This window comes from Coregonus clupeaformis, unplaced genomic scaffold (genome assembly GCF_020615455.1).
Source record: "Coregonus clupeaformis isolate EN_2021a unplaced genomic scaffold, ASM2061545v1 scaf0159, whole genome shotgun sequence".
Classification (NCBI taxonomy): Eukaryota; Metazoa; Chordata; class Actinopteri; order Salmoniformes; family Salmonidae; genus Coregonus; species Coregonus clupeaformis.
In genome coordinates, this window is record NW_025533614.1 from 122,456 (window position 1) to 144,685 (window position 22,230).

The 22,230-nt window shown below is 45.0% G+C and overlaps 1 protein-coding gene across 1 annotated transcript in view; it reads left to right on the forward strand.

Moving 5' to 3' along the window:
* LOC121555727 (polypeptide N-acetylgalactosaminyltransferase 18) overlaps positions 1–22,230 on the forward strand; it is a 102,845-nt gene that overhangs the window by 62,978 nt on the left and 17,637 nt on the right. The window contains exons 7-9 of the mRNA XM_045213827.1: positions 1,589–1,774; positions 3,106–3,243; positions 5,523–5,618. Coding sequence (XP_045069762.1) covers positions 1,589–1,774; positions 3,106–3,243; positions 5,523–5,618 — 420 coding nt within the window. The remainder of the gene's footprint in view (positions 1–1,588; positions 1,775–3,105; positions 3,244–5,522; positions 5,619–22,230) is intronic.

Sequence of the window (22,230 nt, forward strand, 5' to 3'; positions counted from 1 at the left end):
CTACCCTTACCACCTAGGGGGAAGCAGGATCCAGTTGCAGAGGGAGGTGTTTAGTCCCAGGGTCCTTAGCTTAGTAATGAGCTTTGTGGGCACTATGGTGTTGAACGATGAGCTGTAGTCAATGACCAGCATTCTCACATAGGTGTTCCTTTTGTCCAGGTGGGAAAGGGCAGTGTGGAGTGCGATTGAGATTGCGTCATCTGTGGATCTGTTGGGGTGGTATGCGAATTGGAGTGGGTCTAGGGTTTCCAGGATGATGGTGTTGATGTGAGCCATGACCAGCCTTTCAAAGCACTTCATGGCTACCAAAGAGCTTTCTGTGGCTGTCCCTGAGTGCTATAGATAGACAGAGGAAGGTAAACTCCTTGCAGACAGCAGGGGCGGATCTACTCTCGATGCCAGTTCAGGCAGTGTTCTGTGCTGTGGGCAGCAATGGAGGAAATGATAACATTATGGAATGAGCATTACCTCTCCAGAAACTCTGGAACTACATCAGAGCTTTGAAGTGAATGATTGCGCGATGAACCTGACAAGAGGAGATGTGGAATGAATGTCGGTGTGCAGGAATTCTCAGGATGGAATGTTAGCCCGTTGGAGCCCGGTTAGATGTCAGTTACTGCTGTGCTGTGGAGGGAGTCAAGATGAGAAGAGAGACTCCTGACTGGAGGCTATGAGCTCTTCAGGGCCAGAGTGGAGAGATAAAAGCAGGTAGAGCACAGATACACAGAGCCACGGGGGACAAAGAGCAGACAGTTTTATCACAACATAGTGAATCACAGCATTACACTACATCTAAGAAAGAACAGGAGATATGGGATGTAGCTCAGTTGATAGAGCATGGTGTTTGCAACGCCAGGGTTGTGGGTTCGATTCCCACGGGGGGCCAGTATAAAAAAATATGTATTCACTAACTGTAAGTCGCTCTGGATAAGAGCGTCTGCTAAATGACATAAATGTAAATGTAATGGCCATACTGTAGGAATTTCGTTACTGACATACTCTGTATTCTTTTTCTCATTCTCATTCTCTCACACACTCTCTCTCTCTTCCTCTTCCTCTCTTTCTCACTCTCTCGCTCTCTCGCTCTTTGCTGTCTCTCTCTCTCTCGCTCTCTCTCTCACTCTCTCTCTCTCTTGCTCTCCTAGCAGCCATTAATCATGACATTAAGCATAAGGCACTGGGACTCCAAATGTCATCTCACATCAGCAATTAAAACTGTTAGACCACTAAGTCAGACATAGCATGTCAGATGTCAGTGAAGACATGGTGCTCCTTTTTGATGAGGCTTCTGGCACCATCAGTACTGTGAGATGTTATCTGGACCAAAGAGAGGTCACTGTTTCCCTGCAGTCTCCAGGTTTCCCTGTTCCTGGCTTGATCTGACAGGCTTTTTGGATAAAGTAGAGAGGAGTGGAGCTCATGTAGCCCTGTCAGCCTCAGAGTAAGAGGCTTCAGATGTGAGTCTTTCTCCTGGAGCACCCTCTGGAGCTCTAGATCTGCTCTGGGTCTTTTCCTGTCCGGAAACATGATTTTAGCACGACTGATGATTAACCAAGTTTTTCCCTCTGTCTTTTATGTGTAATACCAGGTATGGCAGTGTGGGGGCAGTGTGGAAGTCCTGCCCTGTGCCCGTATTGCCCATATAGAGCGTGCCCACAAGCCCTACACTGAGGACCTGACGTCTCACGTTAGACGGAACGCCTTGAGGGTGGCGGAGGTCTGGATGGACGAGTTTAAGAGCCATGTCTACATGGCCTGGAACATCCCCCAGGAGGTAAGAGTCTGTTAGCTGCCAACTGGACCATGTCTACTGAACCATGTCTACTGGAGGGTGGGCAAGTGGTCAGGGTGGGGAATATTAATATTAAATAAAGTGTGATGTATAGTGTAGTACGTTAGTGTAGAGGTTTAGGATCTTAATTTGATCACCCTGTTGCAGGAGAACTTTCCTACAATGCAGGACATTTTAAACTTGTAGAGTATTTGAGGTTTAAAAAGGCTTCTGAAGTTTGTAAATTCCACTTTGAAATGTCAGACTTGATAGTCCCTTATGAAAAATGTATCAACCCCTACAAAAATGTCCATTCATTATAATACACATAATAATTCAAATGTCCTGTTGCAGCAGTATTATTTTCCTGCTGTAGTGAACTGCTCAAATTAAGATCCTACACCTGTATTGTGAAAAGAACGGTTACTAAAACTATTTTTGTAAATCCCGATTTGATATGGCATTGACATGTAGATATATAACATGTAGATGTTGTAAAACATTAGCAGAGATGCCTAGTGTTTCTTAGTACAAAGGCTGAGTTGATTAGATGCTTAATACCGTTCCTATTTGCACTCAATACTCACAATTATGTAAAAACTCATTTGAAATAGATGAGCAAATAGATGAGCATCAGCAGGCAAATCTCTAAATTGAAATCGATACACTGAGTTCTGCAATTCTACTCAACTAGCTTGGAGGGAAATTTGGCATCAGGAATAGCCTCGTGAATTTATTTTGTCCAAACGTATTATAAACCTACTTCATTTCACGTCACAGCTGTTGTTATTGTCTATTATACTCTCGGTAGTCCATTTATCATATCTCAGTAGGCTGCAAGTTGCCTCCATTTATCATATCTCAGTAGGCTGCAAGTTGCCTCCATTGCAGTTGATGTTGAATCTATCAGGTCTGCTTCAGCTTTTAAGTTTGTCAGCGAGGCAGCAATTAAGATAATTAGGGTAGAGTGGACAAGAGCGGCAGCTTGCTGCAGAAGGAAGGCTGGGCCAAAGCGTGACTGTGGCAGCGTGAGCACTCAGAGGAAATGGCAGATGATGTTAAACTCAGTCACTTAGTCCTGTGGTTCTTTATACAGGGAACATGAAGGGCTCTCAGGAGTTATGGCACATTGAAACGGACGATAAGTATTCCTCAGTGAGTCTTGCCTCTCTGAAATCAGGGAAACTGGGAATCTGATTCGCCTTTCCACCTAAGAGCTTGGCACATACGCCCTTTCCTATGCATGATATCTTAATGCATTTGTATCTTTACAGCAATCACTGTCAAACTATTTATCTCTGTGTTTGCATGGCTGTATGTGCGTGTGTGTGCAGGACTCCGGGATAGACATTGGAGATATCTCTGAGAGGAAGGCCCTGAGGAAGAAGCTCCAGTGTAAGACGTTTCGGTGGTACCTGGTCAACATCTACCCAGAGATGAGGATATACATAGACACCATTGCATATGGAGTGGTAAGCAGCATGCCCTCTGCAAAAATGGTAATACTATGTAAAGTAAAGCCTCCACAGAATAAACCATGCGGTCCATGCCTGAACAAATAATCATAATCCATTGAGTTACGATTTGGATGACTGCAGTTAGGAACACATTCATTTCACAGAGAGATGCATTTCTGTGGCAGCTTGGCTCTAAAACACGTGGACATGCCTACCGTAGCCTCAGTCCTTGTGTGCAGTGCCAGGGTTGGCACGCTAAAGCCTGGGCAATGTGGGCATGATGTGGAAAAGGTGCAGGAACTCAGACTCTGGGAGAAGACAGAAGACTTGCTGGAGATTATACAGTACACAGACCTGCCCAAGTGCTAAAGATTTATTTTTCCATTCTACTCAGAGGAATCTGTTCATTGTGTATGCACATAGAGTAAAGTCTATTGTTTACACACACATACAGTAAAGGACAAACCATTGTGTAGTATGCACTTACACTGAGTATACAAAACATTAAGAACCTGCTCTTTCCATGACATAGACTGACCAGGTGAATCCAGGTGAAAGCTATGATCCCTTATTGATGTCATTTGTTTAATCCACTTCAATCAGTGTAGATTGTGAGACAATTGAGACGGATTGTGTATGTGTGCCATTCAGTGGATGAATGGGCAAGACAAAATATTTAAGTGCCTTTGAACGGGGTATGGTTGTAGGTGCCAGGCGCACCGGTTTGTGTCAAGAACTGCAACACTGCTGGGTTTTTGACGCTCAACAGTTTCCCGTGTTTATAAAGAATGGTCCACCACCCAAAGGACATCCAGCCAACTTGACACAACTGTGGGAAGCATTGGAGTCAACATGGGCCAACATCCCGGTGGAACGCTTTCGACACCTTGTAGAGGCCATGCCCCGGTGAATTGAGGCTGTTCTGAGGGCAAAAGGTGGGGTACAACTCAATATTGTTTGGTATACTCAGTGTATAAAAGGTTGTCTATTGTGTAGTCTATGCACACACGACCAGAGCATTGTGCACGCTGATGTAAGAAACAGTGAAATGTGTATTTATGAGGGTATACCATTGAGTATGCACATATTGCTGTGCAGTGGTGGGGCTGGTGAGCAGTGCGTGTTTTATGTCACCTCCTCTCACAGAGATCTGCCTGTGTGGCCAAATGGAATTCTCAGCAATGCTAGACAAATGTTTCTGAATTTGTATTCTGGCCATGAGGGCACGCTGGCAGTATTTATATTAGCAATTCATGTTCAACACAAACAGCTTTATTTCTGTGTGGCCACAGTGCATCAGTGCAATATGCCTGGATCTACAGTGACACACCCAAAAAGCGGTCTCATTGGAGTACGGTCTTCATTTTATGGTTGGTTTCCTTCTCTGTATTTCCATATTATTATGAAAGGTAGAAAGATACAGAGAGGAAAATAGGTCAGCCATATTAAAATTAACTCAAGGAGTAAATGGGTTCAAAAATAGCATGTCCTCATTACTCTGCATTTGCTAGGTGCATTTCATGAACTTGTCAATCATTTTTGTCGGAGAATTCATTATCCAGAATGCAGACTGTGTTCAGAATAGCATTTGAGGTCAAAGGTCATGCTACACACCACACTGACAAGCAGCCCCAGGTTTTATTCACTCATACATGAACCTTGCACGTTATTATTTTTTCACTTCATGGAACCTGAGTGACATTTTTATACGTTGTCTGTCAGACTTTATTCCATCATGTACAGTCCCTGAAGAGTATTTTATGTGCTCCCTGGCTTTTTAATGACCAGCTGACGGAATGAGACATATCCTGTGCCAGTGGGGAGTTGACAGGCACAGTCTCTGGCTGTGTCCTTGTAATGTCATGTCTGTACCTAATCCTGTCCTCACGCACAGCAAAGGCAAACACATTAAATCTGCCCAGCCACCCATCCCAGTCTCCAGAGTACCTCCTCTCTCCTCACACAAACCTGTTGATTAGATCTTTAAAAGAAATACTGCGACAGATTGAAATAACTGTGCAAACACAAGGCTTCATGTTTGGATTACAAGTCCCATTTATGTTCTATGTCATGTTGTTCTGCAAAGAACAGAAAAGTGTTCCCTCTGTGTTGTTTTGAAGTTATACTGGAAACCTGCTCTCTGGTTTGATTGAATAGGGCGCTGTGATAGCAGGAATATTTGAATCATCTCAAGGTCTCATCAATTCTCTGTCACACAGCTAACCTTTCCCTGAACTAGCCGATTGAGTGACATATCAAATTATGACTCCCTTTGTGTTCATTTCCTCCCTCAGCTGAAGAACTCTCTGAAGACTGACCTGTGTCTGGACCAGGGGCCGGACACCGACAATGTCCCCATTCTGTACCTCTGTCATGGGATGACACCTCAGGTTAGAATCCCCTCAAGCCCTCTTCAGTCCACATCACTACATAATCATTTCTGTCTCTGTGTCAAATCTCCCACATGTGTATAGCCCACCTTTTCTTATCCCTCCGTTTCACCCTTTCTTATCTTGCATGAGTCTTACCAGTGAAGTTCAGTCCACGACTCTGCTACAGTACATGACTGGTCCCTTTTATTGTATGAAACATGTGCTTGGTCTCTTTTATGGCCTACTAATGGCAGCACCCTTCATGATCTACCAGCTGACCAGCAGGACTCCACTTATTATTCACCTCACTGCCAAGGGCCCCTATCCACCATGGGCTTTATGTCTCTGAACTTCAGCCTAAGCTGCATTTGTCTTGTATTGACAGACTGCAAAGCGGAATCCATTTGTCTTATATTGACAGACTGCAAAGTGGAATCCATTTGTAGATATTTACTACTTCAAAAGTGACAAGTCTGCAGGAAGTAGTAAACTTACAGGAAGCTTCCTCAGAGATTAGACAAAACTTTTCTCTTTCTTCACTTTGTGTTTGTATTTGTTGTCATCAGAGGGAGAGAGAAAAAACTGAATCCAATAGTGTTTATAAAAGGTATACTTTCCCAGTCTCCAGACAGGCATTAGCAGATAACTCCAGGAAGCCACTACAGTTCTGTTGAGATGGAGAGCATCCCCTGACACTGTCTCTATCTGGGTCAGGCTGGCAGCCTGATACAGCCCTATCTCAGCACAACTGCTGCCTCTGCACTATCAGCCTCACCTTCTCTAACAATTTCCATAATGTTTTGAAAACGGAAATACCATGGACTATGTAAATGTTAAGCCAAAACAAAAATGGAAACTCAAATGACTTACTACAATGGCTACCTACAAAAGTTGGATATTTTTCTGGCGTGAATATGCACTGCGGTAATTTCTTATTAGATATTTGGTTCTATTGTTTCTGTGTAGACTTCTCTCAAGTTTGCAGAAGGTGAGATTTTAGCCCTGGGTTTAGGGAGATTGTAGCCCGGTGTTAAGCGAGTGTTCACACTTGCACATTCTAAAGTCGGCTAGCACCAACCTTAGCCCAGGGCTAGCTGGCCCTGCTCCTAGAATTCTCACTGTCCATCACAAAAGCTGCACTGTCACTGATGATGCCTCTAATGCATTCTGCACATTATTTAGTAAATTCATACTATTTCAACCTTCCATCTGAGGACAAAACCCAAAATACTTTTCATCTGTGCAAAAACATTGGTTGCTATGCCTAACAAAAATGGTTGCTATGCCAACTAAAGCTACAAACTCTACAGCTGGAAGGGCAGCAAATGCTCAATTTTCGTCGTTTTTTATTGACATTTAATTGGATATATCCATGATAATATATTGTTGCATGATTTCGCCTGGATCAGAAAAGTTATTTTGATGTTTCGTTCGTGCACAGCATTCTCTGTAGACCTGCAGGGACGAGATCGAATTTCAAAAGTAAAACATTGTTTCCAAGGTTAGACAGGCAGACCGCAATGTTTATACAAACCATCACTGTTGGAAAGCAAATGCTGGACTAGAAGCAAAAGGAAATCATGTGGTAATAAATGTCTTATTGCTTATAACATTGGCCACATGTCATAGATATAATAATATTGGTCGCATGTTGTGTTTGTCCGTTAGCCCAGGGCTTTGGAATACAAGTGTGAATCCTTAGCCGGGGCTAAAGCTTAGCCCAGGGTTAACAAATGCTTGTGTGAACACAGGCTAAGCTAGTCCAGGGCCAGTCTAGCCTGCGGCTAAGATAGCCCGGGGCTAAGAACAATGCCTAGAGAGTTTTTTGTGATCCTTAACCTGACTAGTATTTGTAAGGATCCCTATAGTCCAAGTCGGTATTCACGTAATAATAAGGAATTCCCCTCGACCACGCCCACATATTGGGGAAAACCAACATTATTTATATTGACCCCCATTGTAAGAGAGGGGAAATATACAGAAATAACAAAACATGCCGAAAAGCTGCCATGTTGTTCAATGTACATGTAGCCAGGTCAAAAATCACAACCTACTGTTCGCAATGCTCCCACGTAGCGAAATAGTGCCTTCGAGAAGAGCCCTGTGTCTTCAGGTTATTCGGTGTGGGAGAGTGGGAAATTTAGGGTCACGGTGTCCAAGTAGGCTAGTCATAGCTATGTGTGTAGAAAACATTTAATCACAGGTAAGACATTTAACTTGTTAAGTACAGTCAGTTTGTAACTCCACTCACTACTTGTAGCTGTATAGTCTATTTGTTTGTGTTGTTGGTCTTGGCTAGCTTAATGTTTCGGTCGGTAGCTAGCTAGCTTGCACTCACTCAAGTGGATACAAGCACCGTCATTAAAAGGGGCTTGAGGGAAGCCCGATAATAATATGTTTTAATGAGGAGTGAGAACACTAGGTAGCAGGCAATATGAAAAAGTAATCTTTAGACATGTTGTACTTTTCTTAAATGTAGTTTTGTAATTGACTAAAACAGACAACAATAACATTTTGTTTAAAGAAGGTCAAGTTTTTGCTGTGAGCCAATGGGGTAACCTAGGTAACCACATGTTGTTTTCCCAACAGGTGGTCAGAGTCACAATGTTCTATCTAATACCGACTGGGTCTATTCGCTGCCGCCCAGGCAGCAGCTAATCTTCCCGGGGTCCGAACAAGATTAAGGCAATTACATCACACAAAAAAAAACAGTACATCATACAACACATTATTACACCACTACTCTACCACTACATATCTACAATACAAAATGTATAATACCACAATACAACAATATTACAACATTACAGTATACATGTGTGTAGATTGTGTGTGTTAGCGTGTGTGTGTGTGTGCCTATGTGTGTACATTGTTCCATAAGATGTAGTTTTATCCGTTTTTTAAAATCAGATTTTGCTACTCGCTTGAGTTACTTGATGTGGAGTAGAGTTCAATGTAGTTATGGCTCTATGTAGTACTGTGCATTTCCCAGAGTCTGTTCTGGACTTGGGGACTGTGAAGAGACCCTTGGTTGCATGTCTTGTGGGGTATGTATGGGGGTCTGAGCTATGTGCTTGTCGTTTAACAAACAGCTCGGTGCTTTCAACATGTCAATACCTCTCACAAAGACAAGTAGTGATGCAGTCAATCTCTCCTCTACTTTGAGCCAGGAGGGATTGACATGCATGTTATTGATGTTAGCTCTCCGTGAACATTTAAGGGCCAGCCATGTTTCTCTATTTTGGGCCAACTGTAATTTGCCTATGTCCCTCTTTGTGGAACTTGACTATATGACTGGGCAGTAGTCCAGGTGCGATAAAACTAGGGCCTGTAGGACTTGTTTTGTTGATAGCGATGTCAAGAAAGCAGAGCAGTGCTTTATTACAGACAGACCTCTCCGCATCTTAGCTACCATTGCATCAATATGTTTTGACCATGACAGTTTACAATCCATGGTTACACCAAGCAGTTTAGTCAACTCAACTTGCTCAGTTTCCACATTATTCATTACAAGATATAGTTGAGGTTTAGAGTTTAGTCAATTATTTGTCCCAAAAACAATGCTTTTAGTTTTTTAAATATTTATGACTAGCGTATAACTTGCCACCCATTCTAAAACTGACTGCAGCTCTTTGTTAAGTGTTGCAATGATTTCACTTGCTGTGGTATCTGACGTGTATAATGTTCAGTCATCAGCATACATGGACACACAAGCTTTACTTGTCACAAGCCGGGCTAGAACTCCGGTCTCAAATGTGTAGAGCTGGGGGTACTACCCCTTGCCACAGAGGAGATGTTGTAGGACCCAAATGAAACACCCCAGGCAATACTCCAGGTAAGTAGATTTAATGTTCAAAACAGGAGGCAAAACAAAACAACTCCCCGAGGGGAGAAAAACAAACTAAAGATAACTTCGAATAACTTACTAGGACTGATACGGTGGGACAAAGCAGGAGACACATAGACAGGACGCAATAACCAAGTGAGAAACAAGGGGAAAACACACAGCTAAAATACTCAAGGGGAAACAAGGCACAGGTGACATAGATAAGCTAATAGGACACATGAGGAAAAACTAAGGCAAAAGGGGAACACAGCTGACCTCTAGAGGCCAGGAGACAAACAGGGGAAGCAGGAAGCTGACAGGACCCCCTCCTCTAGGAACGACTCCTGACGTTCCTTCCAGAACACCCTGGCCCCAGGGTGCGAAAATCTCGGATCAACCCTGGGTCCAGGATGTCCCTGGCCGGAACCCAGGAGCGCTCCTCTGGCCCGTAGCCCTCCCAGTCCACCAGATACTGCAGAGAGTTCTGGACCCTCCGGGAGTCCAGTATCCGGCGGACTGTGTAGGCTGGCTGGCCGTCTATGATCCTGGGAGGTGGCGGGGGTCTGTGGGGGGGGCAAAAGGAGAAGACAAGACAGGTTTAAGGAGTGAAACATGGAAAGTGGGGTTAACTCTAAGGGAGCGAGGCAGAACTAAACGATACGACACAGGGTTAACCTTTCTAGAAATGCGGAAAGGGCCGATGTATCTCTGGGAAAGCTTCTTGGATTCGACCCGGAGGGGCAAGTTCTTAGTGGCCAACCAAACTCTCTGACCAGCTCGGAAACTAGGGGCCGTCCGGCGGTGGCGATTAGCCTGACTTTGGTATCTCTGGGAGGTCCGAAGGAGGGTACACCTGGCCTTCTTCCAGGTCCGCCTACAGCGTTGGACAAAGCGCTGGGCCGAGGGAACACCAACTTGCGCCTCTTCCTCTGGAAACAAAGGAGGGTTGTAACCGAACTGGCATTCGAAGGGGGACAATCCGGTGGCTGAGGACTGGAGGGTGTTGTGGGCATATTCAGCCCAAATGATATAGGTGGCCCAAGACGTGGGATTGCTGGCCGCCATACACCGCAGGGTGGTCTCCAGATCCTGATTAATCCGTTCCGTTTGGCCATTAGACTCTGGATGGAATCCTGACGATAGGCTGGCTGTGGCCCCAATAAGCCTGCAGAAGGCCCCCAAAACCGGGACGAGAATTGGGGACCTCGGTCAGAGACCACGTCCAGGGGAATGCCAAATATCCGGGAAGACATGGTTCATGAGGAGCTCCGCAGTCTCCTTAGCCGAGGGCAGCTTGGGCAGGGGAATAAACCGGGCAGCCTTTAGAGAAACGGTCTACCACCACAAGGATGACGGTGTTGCCCTGGGATAGAGGAAGTCCCGTAACAAAGTCCAGAGAAAGGTGTGACCATGGCCTTCGAGGAACAGGTAAGGGATGGAGCAGTCCCTGGGGTCGCTGGCGTGTCGACTTTCCCTGGTTGCACACAGGGCAGGCCTCCACATAGACCTGCACGTCCTTCTTGATGGACGGCCACCAAAACCGCCGTCGGAGGAACTCCAGTGTGCGAGCACTGCCAGGATGGCATGTCAAGGGCGACTCATGACCCCACTGCAAGACGCGGGCCCGAACCGAGAGAGGAACGTACAGGCGACCGGCAGGACCACCGCCTGGATCGGGCTCATGGGCAAGAGCTTCTCGTACCCCTCTTTCTAGTTCCCACTGAAGAGGTGCGACGATCCTAGACCTCGGAATAATCGATGCCAAGGGCTTCTCTTGTACCTCGGGAGAATAGACTCGAGACAGAGCATCCGGCTTGACGTTCTTGGTGCCAGGTCGGTAAGTCAGGATGAACTGGAATCGATTAAAGAAAAGGGACCATCGTGCTTGCCGAGGGTTCATCCGCTTAGCCTGTTGGAGATATTCCAGGTTCTTGTGGTCTGTGAGAACCTGGAAAGGGTGCTGAGCCCCTCAAGCCAATGGCGCCACTCCTCCAAGGCCAGTTTAACCGCAAGCAACTCTAGATCCCCCACGTGGTAGTTGCGCTCGGCCTCAGACAGGCGGCGAGACATGAAGGCACAAGGGTGTAATCTCCCATCCGCACCCCTCTGAGACAGGACGGCTCCCACCCCCACCTCTGAGGCGTCCACCTCCACCACGAAAGGTCTCTCTGGGTCAGGGGTCACCAGAATCGGAGCAGAAGTGAAGCGGCGCTTGAGATCCTCGAAGGCCCCTGCTGCTTCCCGGACCCCAGTGAATCTTGGTCCCTCCTCCCTTGGTAAGCGTCGTCAAGGGGGCTACCACCGAGCTGAGAATTCTTAATGAACTTCCGATAGAAGTTAGAAAAGCCAATGAACCGTTGAACCTCCTTGACCGTGGCAGATGTGGGCCAATCGTGGACCGCCTTGACCTTCTTGGGATCCATCTCTAGGTGCCCGGGAGTGACAATAAACCCGAGAAACTGAGTCTGAGAAACATGAAATTCACACTTCTCAGGCTTAACGTAGAGGTGATTGTCAAGGAGCCTCTGGAGAACCCGGCTAACATGCCCCTCATGCTCCTTCAGTGACCTCGAGAAGATGAGGATATCGTCCAGGTAACGAAGACGAACAGATTAAGCATATCCCGGAGAACATCATTAATCAGGGCTTGGAATACTGCGGGGGCATTGGTGAGCCCGAACGGCATCACCCGATATTCATAGTGTCCCGTGGGCGTAGTTGAACGCCGTCTTCCATTCGTCTCCTGGCCGGATCCGCACGAGATGGTAAGCATTGCGGAGATCCAGCTTAGTAAAAATGGAAGCCCCTTGAAGCAGCTCAAAAGCAGTGGCCATGAGAGGAAGAGGGTATCGATTCCGAACCGTGATCTTGTTGAGTCCCCGGTAATCAATACAAGGCCTCAGACCCCGTCTTTCTTTTCAACAAAAAGAAGCCCGCCCCAGCCGGGGAAGTAGAGGCATAGATGAGGCCGGCTGCCAAGGACTCCTTAATGTAGGTGTCCATAGCTGCGTGCTCGGGGAGGACAAGGAAAAGATCCGACCTCTAGGAGGGCAGCACCCAGGGAGTAGATCAATGGCACAGTCATAAGTGCGATGAGGCGGTAAGGCAGTAGCCCGGGCCTTGCTGAACACTGCTTTGAACCGATGGTAAACACTGGGGACTCGGGAGACGTCAACAGACTCTTGAAACTGGGTACTAGGGGCTGAGGAACTCTGAAGCATGCAGGTGAGTTGGCAAGTGGGACCCCAGCTAAGAATGGTGCCAGTAGGCCAGTCGATCTGGGGATTATGTCTGCATAGCCAAGGGTGACCCAGGATAATAGGATACTCGGGAGAGTCAATGAGATAGAAGGTCTCCTCCTGCTGGTGTTGAGAGATGGTAAGTCGCAGGGACTGAGTCGCCTCAGTAACTTTTCCTGGTTCCAGAGGTCTGCCATCTAAGGCTGTAACTGCCTGGGGTTGAGGAAGTAGTTGGGTAGGGATCTTAAGTTCCTTAGCCAAGGTTACATCCATAAAATCACCTGCGGCACCGGAATCGATCATAGCCTGGACCCGATGCTGGTGGCCCTCCCAGGACAGAGTGGCTGGAATAGCTAGGACCGCGTTAGTAGGAGGAGCCTCTAATTTTCCCCATCACAACCCTCCTGTAGCTGGGCGGGGACAGGCGTTTCCCGAAAGCTCGGGGCAAGTGGAGCGGAAGTGGCCGGCAACCCCGCAGTAGAGGCACCGACGCTCCCTCATGCGACGTTCCCTTCGTTGGAAGAAAGCCTGGAACGGGCCTAACTGCATGCTCTCCGGGGAATCCTGGGGCAGTTCAGGAGCCGGGGCAGCTCTGAATGACGGAGTCCAAACAGGAGAAACAGAGCTGCTCAGAGGAACTTGGGACTGAGACACCTGACGGCGAGCCGTTCTCCGCTCTCTTAGACGATTGTCCAGGCGGATGGCCAAGGCTATGAGGGACTCGAGATCTTCAGCTGGTTCACGGGTGGCTAACTCATCTTGAAGGGGCTCAGATAACCCTCCTGAAAGCAGACCCTCAGCGCTTCATCATTCCATCCGCTCCTTGCTGCTATGGTTCGAACTCAATGGCAAAATCTGCCGTGCTTCGGGGCCCTGACGGAGAGACAGTAGGCGCTTGGAAGCCTCCCGCCCACTGACAGGATGATCGAACACCCGCTTGAACTCTTCTACAAATGCAGCGTGGGAGTCACAACAGGCCTCCTGGGACTGCCACACCGCAGAGGCCCAGGCGAGCGCCTTGTCTGAAAGAAGGGTAATGAGGTAGGCGATCTTGGAACGGTCTGTGGGAAAACTTGAGGGTTGGAGCTCGAAGGTGAGGGAGCATTGGGTGAGGAAACCCTGACAAGAGCTTGGATCCCCAGAAAAGGGCTTGGGAGGTGGTAGTCGGGGCTCCGCCAACCGAGAAGGCCTGTCGTCACTGGGAGGTGACCGGGGGGAAGGGGGAGAACCAAGGAGGCGTTCAAAGAGCTGGTGAAGGGAACTCATCATTTCGGCCAGGAGTTGAGAATGTCTAGCCATCAGCTCCTCTTGTCGGCTGAGAACGGCTTCATGGCGCTGGAAAGAAGCCTCATGTCGAATGATCACCGCCAACAGGTCCTGGGAACTGAGTGTTTCTGGGTCCATGATTGACTTGGTTATTCTGTCACAAGCCGGGCTAGAACTCCGGTCTCAAATGTGTAGAGCTGGGGGTACTACCCCTTGCCACAGAGGAGATGTTGTAGGACCCAAATGAAACACCCCAGGCAATACTCCAGGTAAGTAGATTTAATGTTCAAAACAGGAGGCAAAACAAAACAACTCCCCGAGGGGAGAAAAACAAACTAAAGATAACTTCGAATAACTTACTAGGACTGATACGGTGGGACAAAGCAGGAGACACATAGACAGGACGCAATAACCAAGTGAGAAACAAGGGGAAAACACACAGCTAAAATACTCAAGGGGAAACAAGGCACAGGTGACATAGATAAGCTAATAGGACACATGAGGAAAAACTAAGGCAAAGGGGAACACAGCTGACCTCTAGAGGCCAGGAGACAAACAGGGGAAGCAGGAAGCTGACATTACTCAGTGCCAATGGCAGGTCATTAGTGAAAATAGAAAAGGGTAAGGGGCCTAAACAGCTGCCCTGGGGTATTCCCGACTCTACCTGGACTATGTTGGAGAGGCTTCCATTAAAGATGATGTAAAGCCATAACACATACTTTTTTTCAGCAGCAAACTATGACGATAATGTCAAAAGCTGCACTGAAGTCTTAACAAAACAGCTCCTACAATCTTCTTATTATCAATTTTTTTCAGCCAATCATCATTCATTTATGTAAGTGCCGTACATGTTGAGTGCCCTTCCCTATAAGCGTGCTGAATGTCTGTTGTTAATTAGTTTACTGTGAAATAGCATTGTATCTGGTCAAACATAATTTTTGCTAGCAGGCTAATTGGTCGGCTGTTTGAACCAGTAAAGGGTGCTTTGCTATTCTTGGGTAGCGGAATTACTTTTGCTTCCCTCCAGGCCTAAGGGCACATACTTTCCTGTAGGCTTATATTGAAGAGATGGCAAATAGGAGTGGCAATATAGTCTGCTATCATCATCAGTAATTTTCCATCCAAGTTGTCAGTCCCAGGTGGCTTGTCATTGTTGATAGACAACAATAATTGTTTCACCTCTTCCCCACTCACTTCACAGAATTCAAAATTACGATGCTTGTCTTTCATAATTTGGTCAGTTACAGTGGGGAGAACAAGTATTTGATACACTGCCGATTTTGCAGGTTTTCCTACTTACAAAGCATGTAGAGGTCTGTAATTTTTTATCATAGGTACACTTCAACTGTGAGAGACGGAATCTAAAACAAAAATCCAGAAAATCACATTGTATGATTTTTAAGTAATTAATTTGCATTTTATTGCATGACATAAGTATTTGATCACCTACCAACCATTAAGAATTCCGACTCTCACAGACCTGTTAGTTTTTCTTTAAGAAGCCCTCCTGTTCTCCACTCATTACCTGTATTAACTGCACCTGTTTGAACTCGTTACCTGTATAAAAGACACCTGTCCACACACTCAATCAAACAGACTCCAACCTCTCCACAATGGCCAAGACCAGAGAGCTGTGTAAGGACATCAGGGATAAAATTGTAGACCTGCACAAGGCTGGGATGGGCTACAGGACAATAGGCAAGCAGCTTGGTGAGAAGGCAACAACTGTTGGCACAATTATTAGAAAATGGAAGAAGTTCAAGATGACGGTCAATCACCCTCGGTCTAGGGCTCCATGCAAGATCTCACCTCGTGGGGCATCAATGATCATGAGGAAGGTGAGGGATCAGCCCAGAACTACACGGCAGGACCTGGTCAATGACCTGAAGAGAGCTGGGACCACAGTCTCAAAGAAAACCATTAGTAACACACTACGCCGTCATGGATTAAAATCCTGCAGCGCACGCAAGGTCCCTCTGCTCAAGCCAGCGCATGTCCAGGCCCGTCTGAAGTTTGCCAATGACCATCTGGATGATCCAGAGGAAGAATGGGAGAAGGTCATGTGGTCTGATGAGACAAAAATATAGCTTTTTGGTCTAAACTCCACTCGCCTTGTTTGGAGGAAGAAGAAGGTTGAGTACAACCCCAAGAACACCATCCCAACCGTGAAGCATGGAGGTGGAAACATCATTGTTTGGGGATGCTTTTCTGCAAAGGGGACAGGATGACTGCACCGTATTGAGGGGAGGATGGATGGGGCCATGTATCGCGAGATCTTGGCCAACAACCTCCTTCCCTCAGTAAGAGCATTGAAGATGGGTCGTGGCTGGGTCTTACAGCATGACAACGACCCGAAACACACAGCCAGGGCAACTAAGGAGTGGCTCTGTAAGAGGCATCTCAAGGTCCTGGAGTGGCCTAGCCAGTCTCCAGACCTGAACCCAATAGAACATCTTTGGAGGGAGCTGAAAGTCCGTATTGCCCAGCGACAGCCCCGAAAACTGAAGGATCTGGAGAAGGTCTGTATGGAGGAGTGGGCCAAAATCCCTGCTGCAGTGTGTGCAAACCTGGTCAAGACCTACAGGAAACGTATGATCTCTGTAATTGCAAACAAAGGTTTCTGTACCAAATATTAAATTCTGCTATTCTGATGTATCAAATACTTATGTCATGCAATAAAATGCAAATTAATTACTTAAAAATCATACAATGTGATTTTCTGGATTTTTTAGATTCCGTCTCTCACAGTTGAAGTGTACCTATGATAAAAATTACAGACCTCTACATGCTTTGTAAGTAGGAAAACCTGCAAAATCGGCAGTGTATCAAATACTTGTTCTCCCCACTGTATGCATGGATGTGTAGGTTCAGAGTTTGTTGTTGGCATGTCATGCCTAATTTTGCTAATCTTGCCAATGAAAAAATTATTAAAGTAGGTGGAAATATCAGTGGGTTTTTGTGATGATTGAGCCATCTGATTCAATGAATGGTTTGCCTTTTTGCACAACATTTAATTTAAGGTGCTCCAAATCATCCTTTATATATTTGTTTCATAGTTCAGTTTCTTCTTATTTTTGTTTAGTTTAGTCACATAATTTCTCAATTTACATTTGCCAATCGGCTGTGCAGGCAGCCAGACTTATTTGCCGTTCCTTATGCCTCGTCCCTGTCAGCGATAACATTTTTCAATTACAAATACAGTCATTTCTTAATGGGTGCATGCTTATTAGTAACTGGAATAAGCAATTTCATAAATGATTAAAGTTCAGTGTCTGGTTGCTCCTCATTAATAACTACAGACCAGCAAATATTCTTTACATATTCAACATAGGAATCACTACAAAACCTCTTGTAGGATCTCTTATACACTAACTTTAAGCGTCAGTTGTCAGAGCACCTTACCGATCACTGCACCTGTACACAGCCCATCTGAATTTAGCCCACCCAACTACCTCATCCCCATATTGTTATTTATTTTGCTCATTTGCACCCCAGTATCTCTATTTGCACATCATCTCTTGCACATCGATCATTCCAGTGTTAATACTAATTGTAATTATTTTGCACTATGGCCTATGTATTGCCTTACCTCCATAACTTGCTACATTTGCACACACTGTATATATATTTTCTGTTGTATTTTTTACTTTATGTTTTGTTTTACCCCATACAGTGAGGGAAAAAAGTATTTGATCCCCTGCTGATTTTGTACGTTTGCCCACTGACAAAGAAATGATCAGTCTATAATTTCAATGGTAGGTTTATTTGAACAGTGAGAGACAGAATAACAAAAAATAAATCCAGAAAAACGCATGTCAAAAATGTTATAAATTGATTTGCATTTTAATGAGGGAAATAAGTATTTGACCCCTCTGCAAAACATGGCTTAGTACTTGGTGGCAAAACCCTTGTTGGCAATCACAGAGGTCAGATGTTTTTTGTAGTTGGCCACCAGGTTTGCCCACATCTCAGGAGGGATTTTGTCCCGCTCCTCTTTGCAGATCTTCTCCAAGTCATTAAGGTTTCGAGCTGACGTTTGGCAACTCGAACCTTCAGCTCCCTCCACAGATTTTCTATGGGATTAAGGTCTGGAGACTGGCTAGGCCACTCCAGGACCTTAATGTGCTTCTTCTTGAGCCAACTCTTTGTTGCCTTGGCCGTGTGTTTTGGGTCATTGTCATGCTGGAATACCCATCCACGACCCATTTTCAATGCCCTGGCTGAGGGAAGGAAGTTCTCACCCAAGATTTGACGGTACATGGCCCCGTCCATCGTCCCTTTGATGCGGTGAAGTTGTCCTGTCCCCTTAGCAGAAAAACACCCCCAAAGCTTAATGTTTCCACCTCCATGTTTGACGGTGGGGATGGTGTTCTTGGGGTCATAGGCAGCATTCCTCCTCCTCCATACACGGCGAGTTGAGTTGATGCCAAAGAGCTCCATTTTGGTCTCATCTGACCACAACACTTTCACCCAGTTCTCCTCTGAATCATTCAGATGTTCATTGGCAAACTTCAGACGGGCATGGGCAGGGGGACCTTGCGGGCGCTGCAGGATTTCAGTCCTTCACGGCGTAGTGTGTTACCAATTGTTTTCTTGGTGACTATGGTCCCAGCTGCCTTGAGATCATTGACAAGATCCTCCCGTGTAGTTCTTGGCTGATTACTCACCGTTCTCATGATCATTGCAACTCCACGAGGTGAGATCTTGCATGGAGCCCCAGGCCCAGGGAGATTGACAGTTATTTTGTGTTTCTTCCATTTGCGAATAATCGCACCAACTGTTGTCACCTTCTCACCAAGCTGCTTGGTGATGGTCTTGTAGCCCATGCCAGCCTTGTGTAGGTCTACAATCTTGTCCCTGACATCCTTGGAGAGCTCTTTGGTCTTGGCCATAGTGGAGAGTTCGGAATCTGATTGATTGATTGCTTCTGTGGACAGGTGTCTTTTATTCAGGTAACAAGCTGAGATTAGGAGCACTCCCTTTAAGAGTGTGCTCCTAATCTCAGCTCGTTACCTGTACAAAAGACACCTGGGAGCCAGAAATCTCTCTGATTGAGAGGGGGTCAAATACTTATCTCCCTCATTAAAATGCAAATCAATTTATAACATTTTTGACATGCGTTTTTCTGGATTTTTTTGTTGTTTTCTGTCTCTCACTGTTCAAATAAACCTACCATTAAAATTTGTCAGTGGGCAGACGTACAAAATCAGCAGGGGATCAAATACTTTTTTCCCTCACTGTATGTAACTCTGTGTTGTTGTTTTTATCGCACTGCTTTGCTTTATCTTGGCCAGGTCGCAGTTGTAAATGAGAACTTGTTCTCAACTGGCTTACCTGGTTAAATAAAGGTTAAATAAAAAATAAATAAAACATATTAGGCCCAGACTTTGGTTTCCTAGATATGGCTACTATGATCACTACATCCAATTTAGAAGATTTCTGTAAATACCCTGGTAGGTTGACTGATTACAGTTTGAAGCTTTTTTTTTGAGTGGACAGCTTGATGAAAGACAGTTAATATTTAGGTCACCCAGAAAATATCTCTCTCTATTGATATCAAACACATCATCAAGCATTTCACACATATTATCCAGATACTGACTGTTAGCAGTTGGTGGTCTATAGCAAATTCCCACAAGAATAGGCAATAGGTGAGGCAGGTGAACCTGTAGCCATATTACTTCAACAGCATTTGACATGAGATTCTCTCTTAAGTTTTAAAGGAATATGACTCTAAATATAAACAGCAACACCTCCCCCATTGGTATTCCTGTCTCTTCTGTAGATGTTATAGCCATGTATTGCAACCACTAGGAATTATCTAAGTGAGTTTCAGAAATAGCCAGTATATTAATGTTATCTGTTGCTAGCAAGGTATTGATTTTATCAATCTTGTTTCTTAGGCTACATATAGTATGCTAATGTGGGCTATTTTCAGCACTTTTCTGTGTTGCGTTATTGTTTTTATTGCTTTACTGGGAGGCTTATCAGAGGTAGACATTATATTTATATTTGAGCTGATAGTGCAGGGTGAACTACTCACAGTGGGCTTCCTACTAGGGCAAACCGTATCAGTGCTAACAGTATAACTCATGTTCATAGGCGCATGATTACTGCTGACAATAGCTGTCGGATTGACAGAGGCATTCAGGGGAGTTAGAGGAACATACATTTGGTTACTTACATTATGACTGATAACACCCCTGGGAAACTGTACATTTGCAGCAGCACTACGAAAACTCAACGACACAATGGTAGGGATTATCTGAGCAGGGCTTGGGTCACTGATATGTAATTGTCTCAACGCAGCCTTGAAATGGGAGGACAGGGTCCAAGCACCAAGATGATTTGGATGGACTCCGTAATTCCTGTAGAGTATCTTCTGTTTCCAAAAGGTGTCAACGTTATCTATAAAAGGTATGCCAACAGAGCTACAGTCATCTTTTAGCCAGATGTGTAGTAAAAAGTGGTCTAATCCTTGAAAGTGAAGCTAAAAGTTGCATCCACTATCATCCTTGCCTATTCAAACATCTCCATGGTAAACCATTCACACTCATTGCACCTGTATTGATGTTTACGCTGGTTTACAAATTAAAGCTCTGGAGGAACCTCCTGTGATCTCTTACAAGAAAGAAAGCCAGTCGGAGCTGATCTTTCCCAAGATGCCTTGCACATTTTTCTTAACAAACAACTCCAGAAAAAACATAAAACCCAATCTCACTTCCCGAGAGCAGGCTAATTTAAGAACTCATTAATGTTAGAAATCTGTTAGAATGTCTTTGTCGAACGGTTGTAGGGTTACAGTGCTGTTACTCCTTTTAGAATCCATTTTAATTTCACACCACTACTGATGCCGTTTTCTTCCTTCTTTACCTCCCACTGATAGTGAGGGACTAAAGGATCGTTTTCTTTTTTTTATTATAATATTTAATTGTCCATTTCTTTTGATTTATTTTTACAAACATATACATATGAACATCAACTTACAGACACACACAAACAATGGCTACATCTCATCTGCCGAGACCCGCATGCTCACACCCCCAACCCTAGTGCCTACATTATTCGGGGCTCCCGAGTGGCGCGGCAGTCTAAGGCACTGTATCTCAGTGCTGGAAGTGTCACTACAGACCCTGGTTCAATTCCAGGCTTTATCACAATCTGGCCATGATTGGGAGTCCCATAGGGCGGCGCACAATTGGCCCAGTGTCGTCCGGGTTTGGCTGGGGTAGGCTGTCATTGTAAATAAGAATTTATTCTTAACTGACTTGCCTAGTTAACTGACTTGGCCTTAAATTATACCAATTCGTTTTTGTCGGTCACCCATGCTATTTCAATAATAAATCATTTAATTTTTTCCATTGTGTCAATGATGGCAGATTGATTGACTTCCAGGTTTTTAGTATACTTTTTTTCAAGATGAGTGATGAGAAGATAATCATCCAGTAAAGAACAGGAATGCCCGCACACTGTTTATGCTCCCAATTCACCTCTTTATTGACTACGTTTCGATCTGAAACGGATCTTCGTCAGGTCAAACAGACTGAGTGCTCACATCCCAAAATATACACATTTAACCTCACATGACCATTAAGCACATGACAATTAAATTCACTTTTGCGCATAGTCAATCGTCATTCATCACAGAGGTGCATATGGTCATAAAGGATTACATGCATACAAATGGATCCAAGTTAGAATCTAGGCAACAGTAAAAAAATTGATTATTTTGGAAACTGTTGGGATACCCGCCCAAATGACCATTACGTGCAGGACGTGCAGTGGCCATAGATATAATTACAGTGACCTATTTCAAAAACAACTTGTGTACCTCTAGTAATTTGATCAGTGAGATGGGCACATGTAGTAGTTACAGAATCTAATATATACAGTGGGGAGAACAAGTATTTGATACACTGCCGATTTTGCAGGTTTTCCTACTTACAAAGCATGTAGAGGTCTGAAATTTTTATCATAGGTACACTTCAACTGTGAGAGACGGAATCTAAAAAATCCAGAAAATCACATTGTATGATTTTTAAGTAATTAATTTGCATTTTATTGCATGACATAAGTATTTGATACATCAGAATAGCAGAATTTAATATTTGGTACAGAAACCTTTGTTTGCAATTACAGAGATCATACGTTTCCTGTAGGTCTTGACCAGGTTTGCACACACTGCAGCAAGGATTTTGGCCCACTCCTCCATACAGACCTTCTCCAGATCCTTCAGGTTTCGGGGCTGTCGCTGGGCAATACGGACTTTCAGCTCCCTCCAAAGATTTTCTATTGGGTT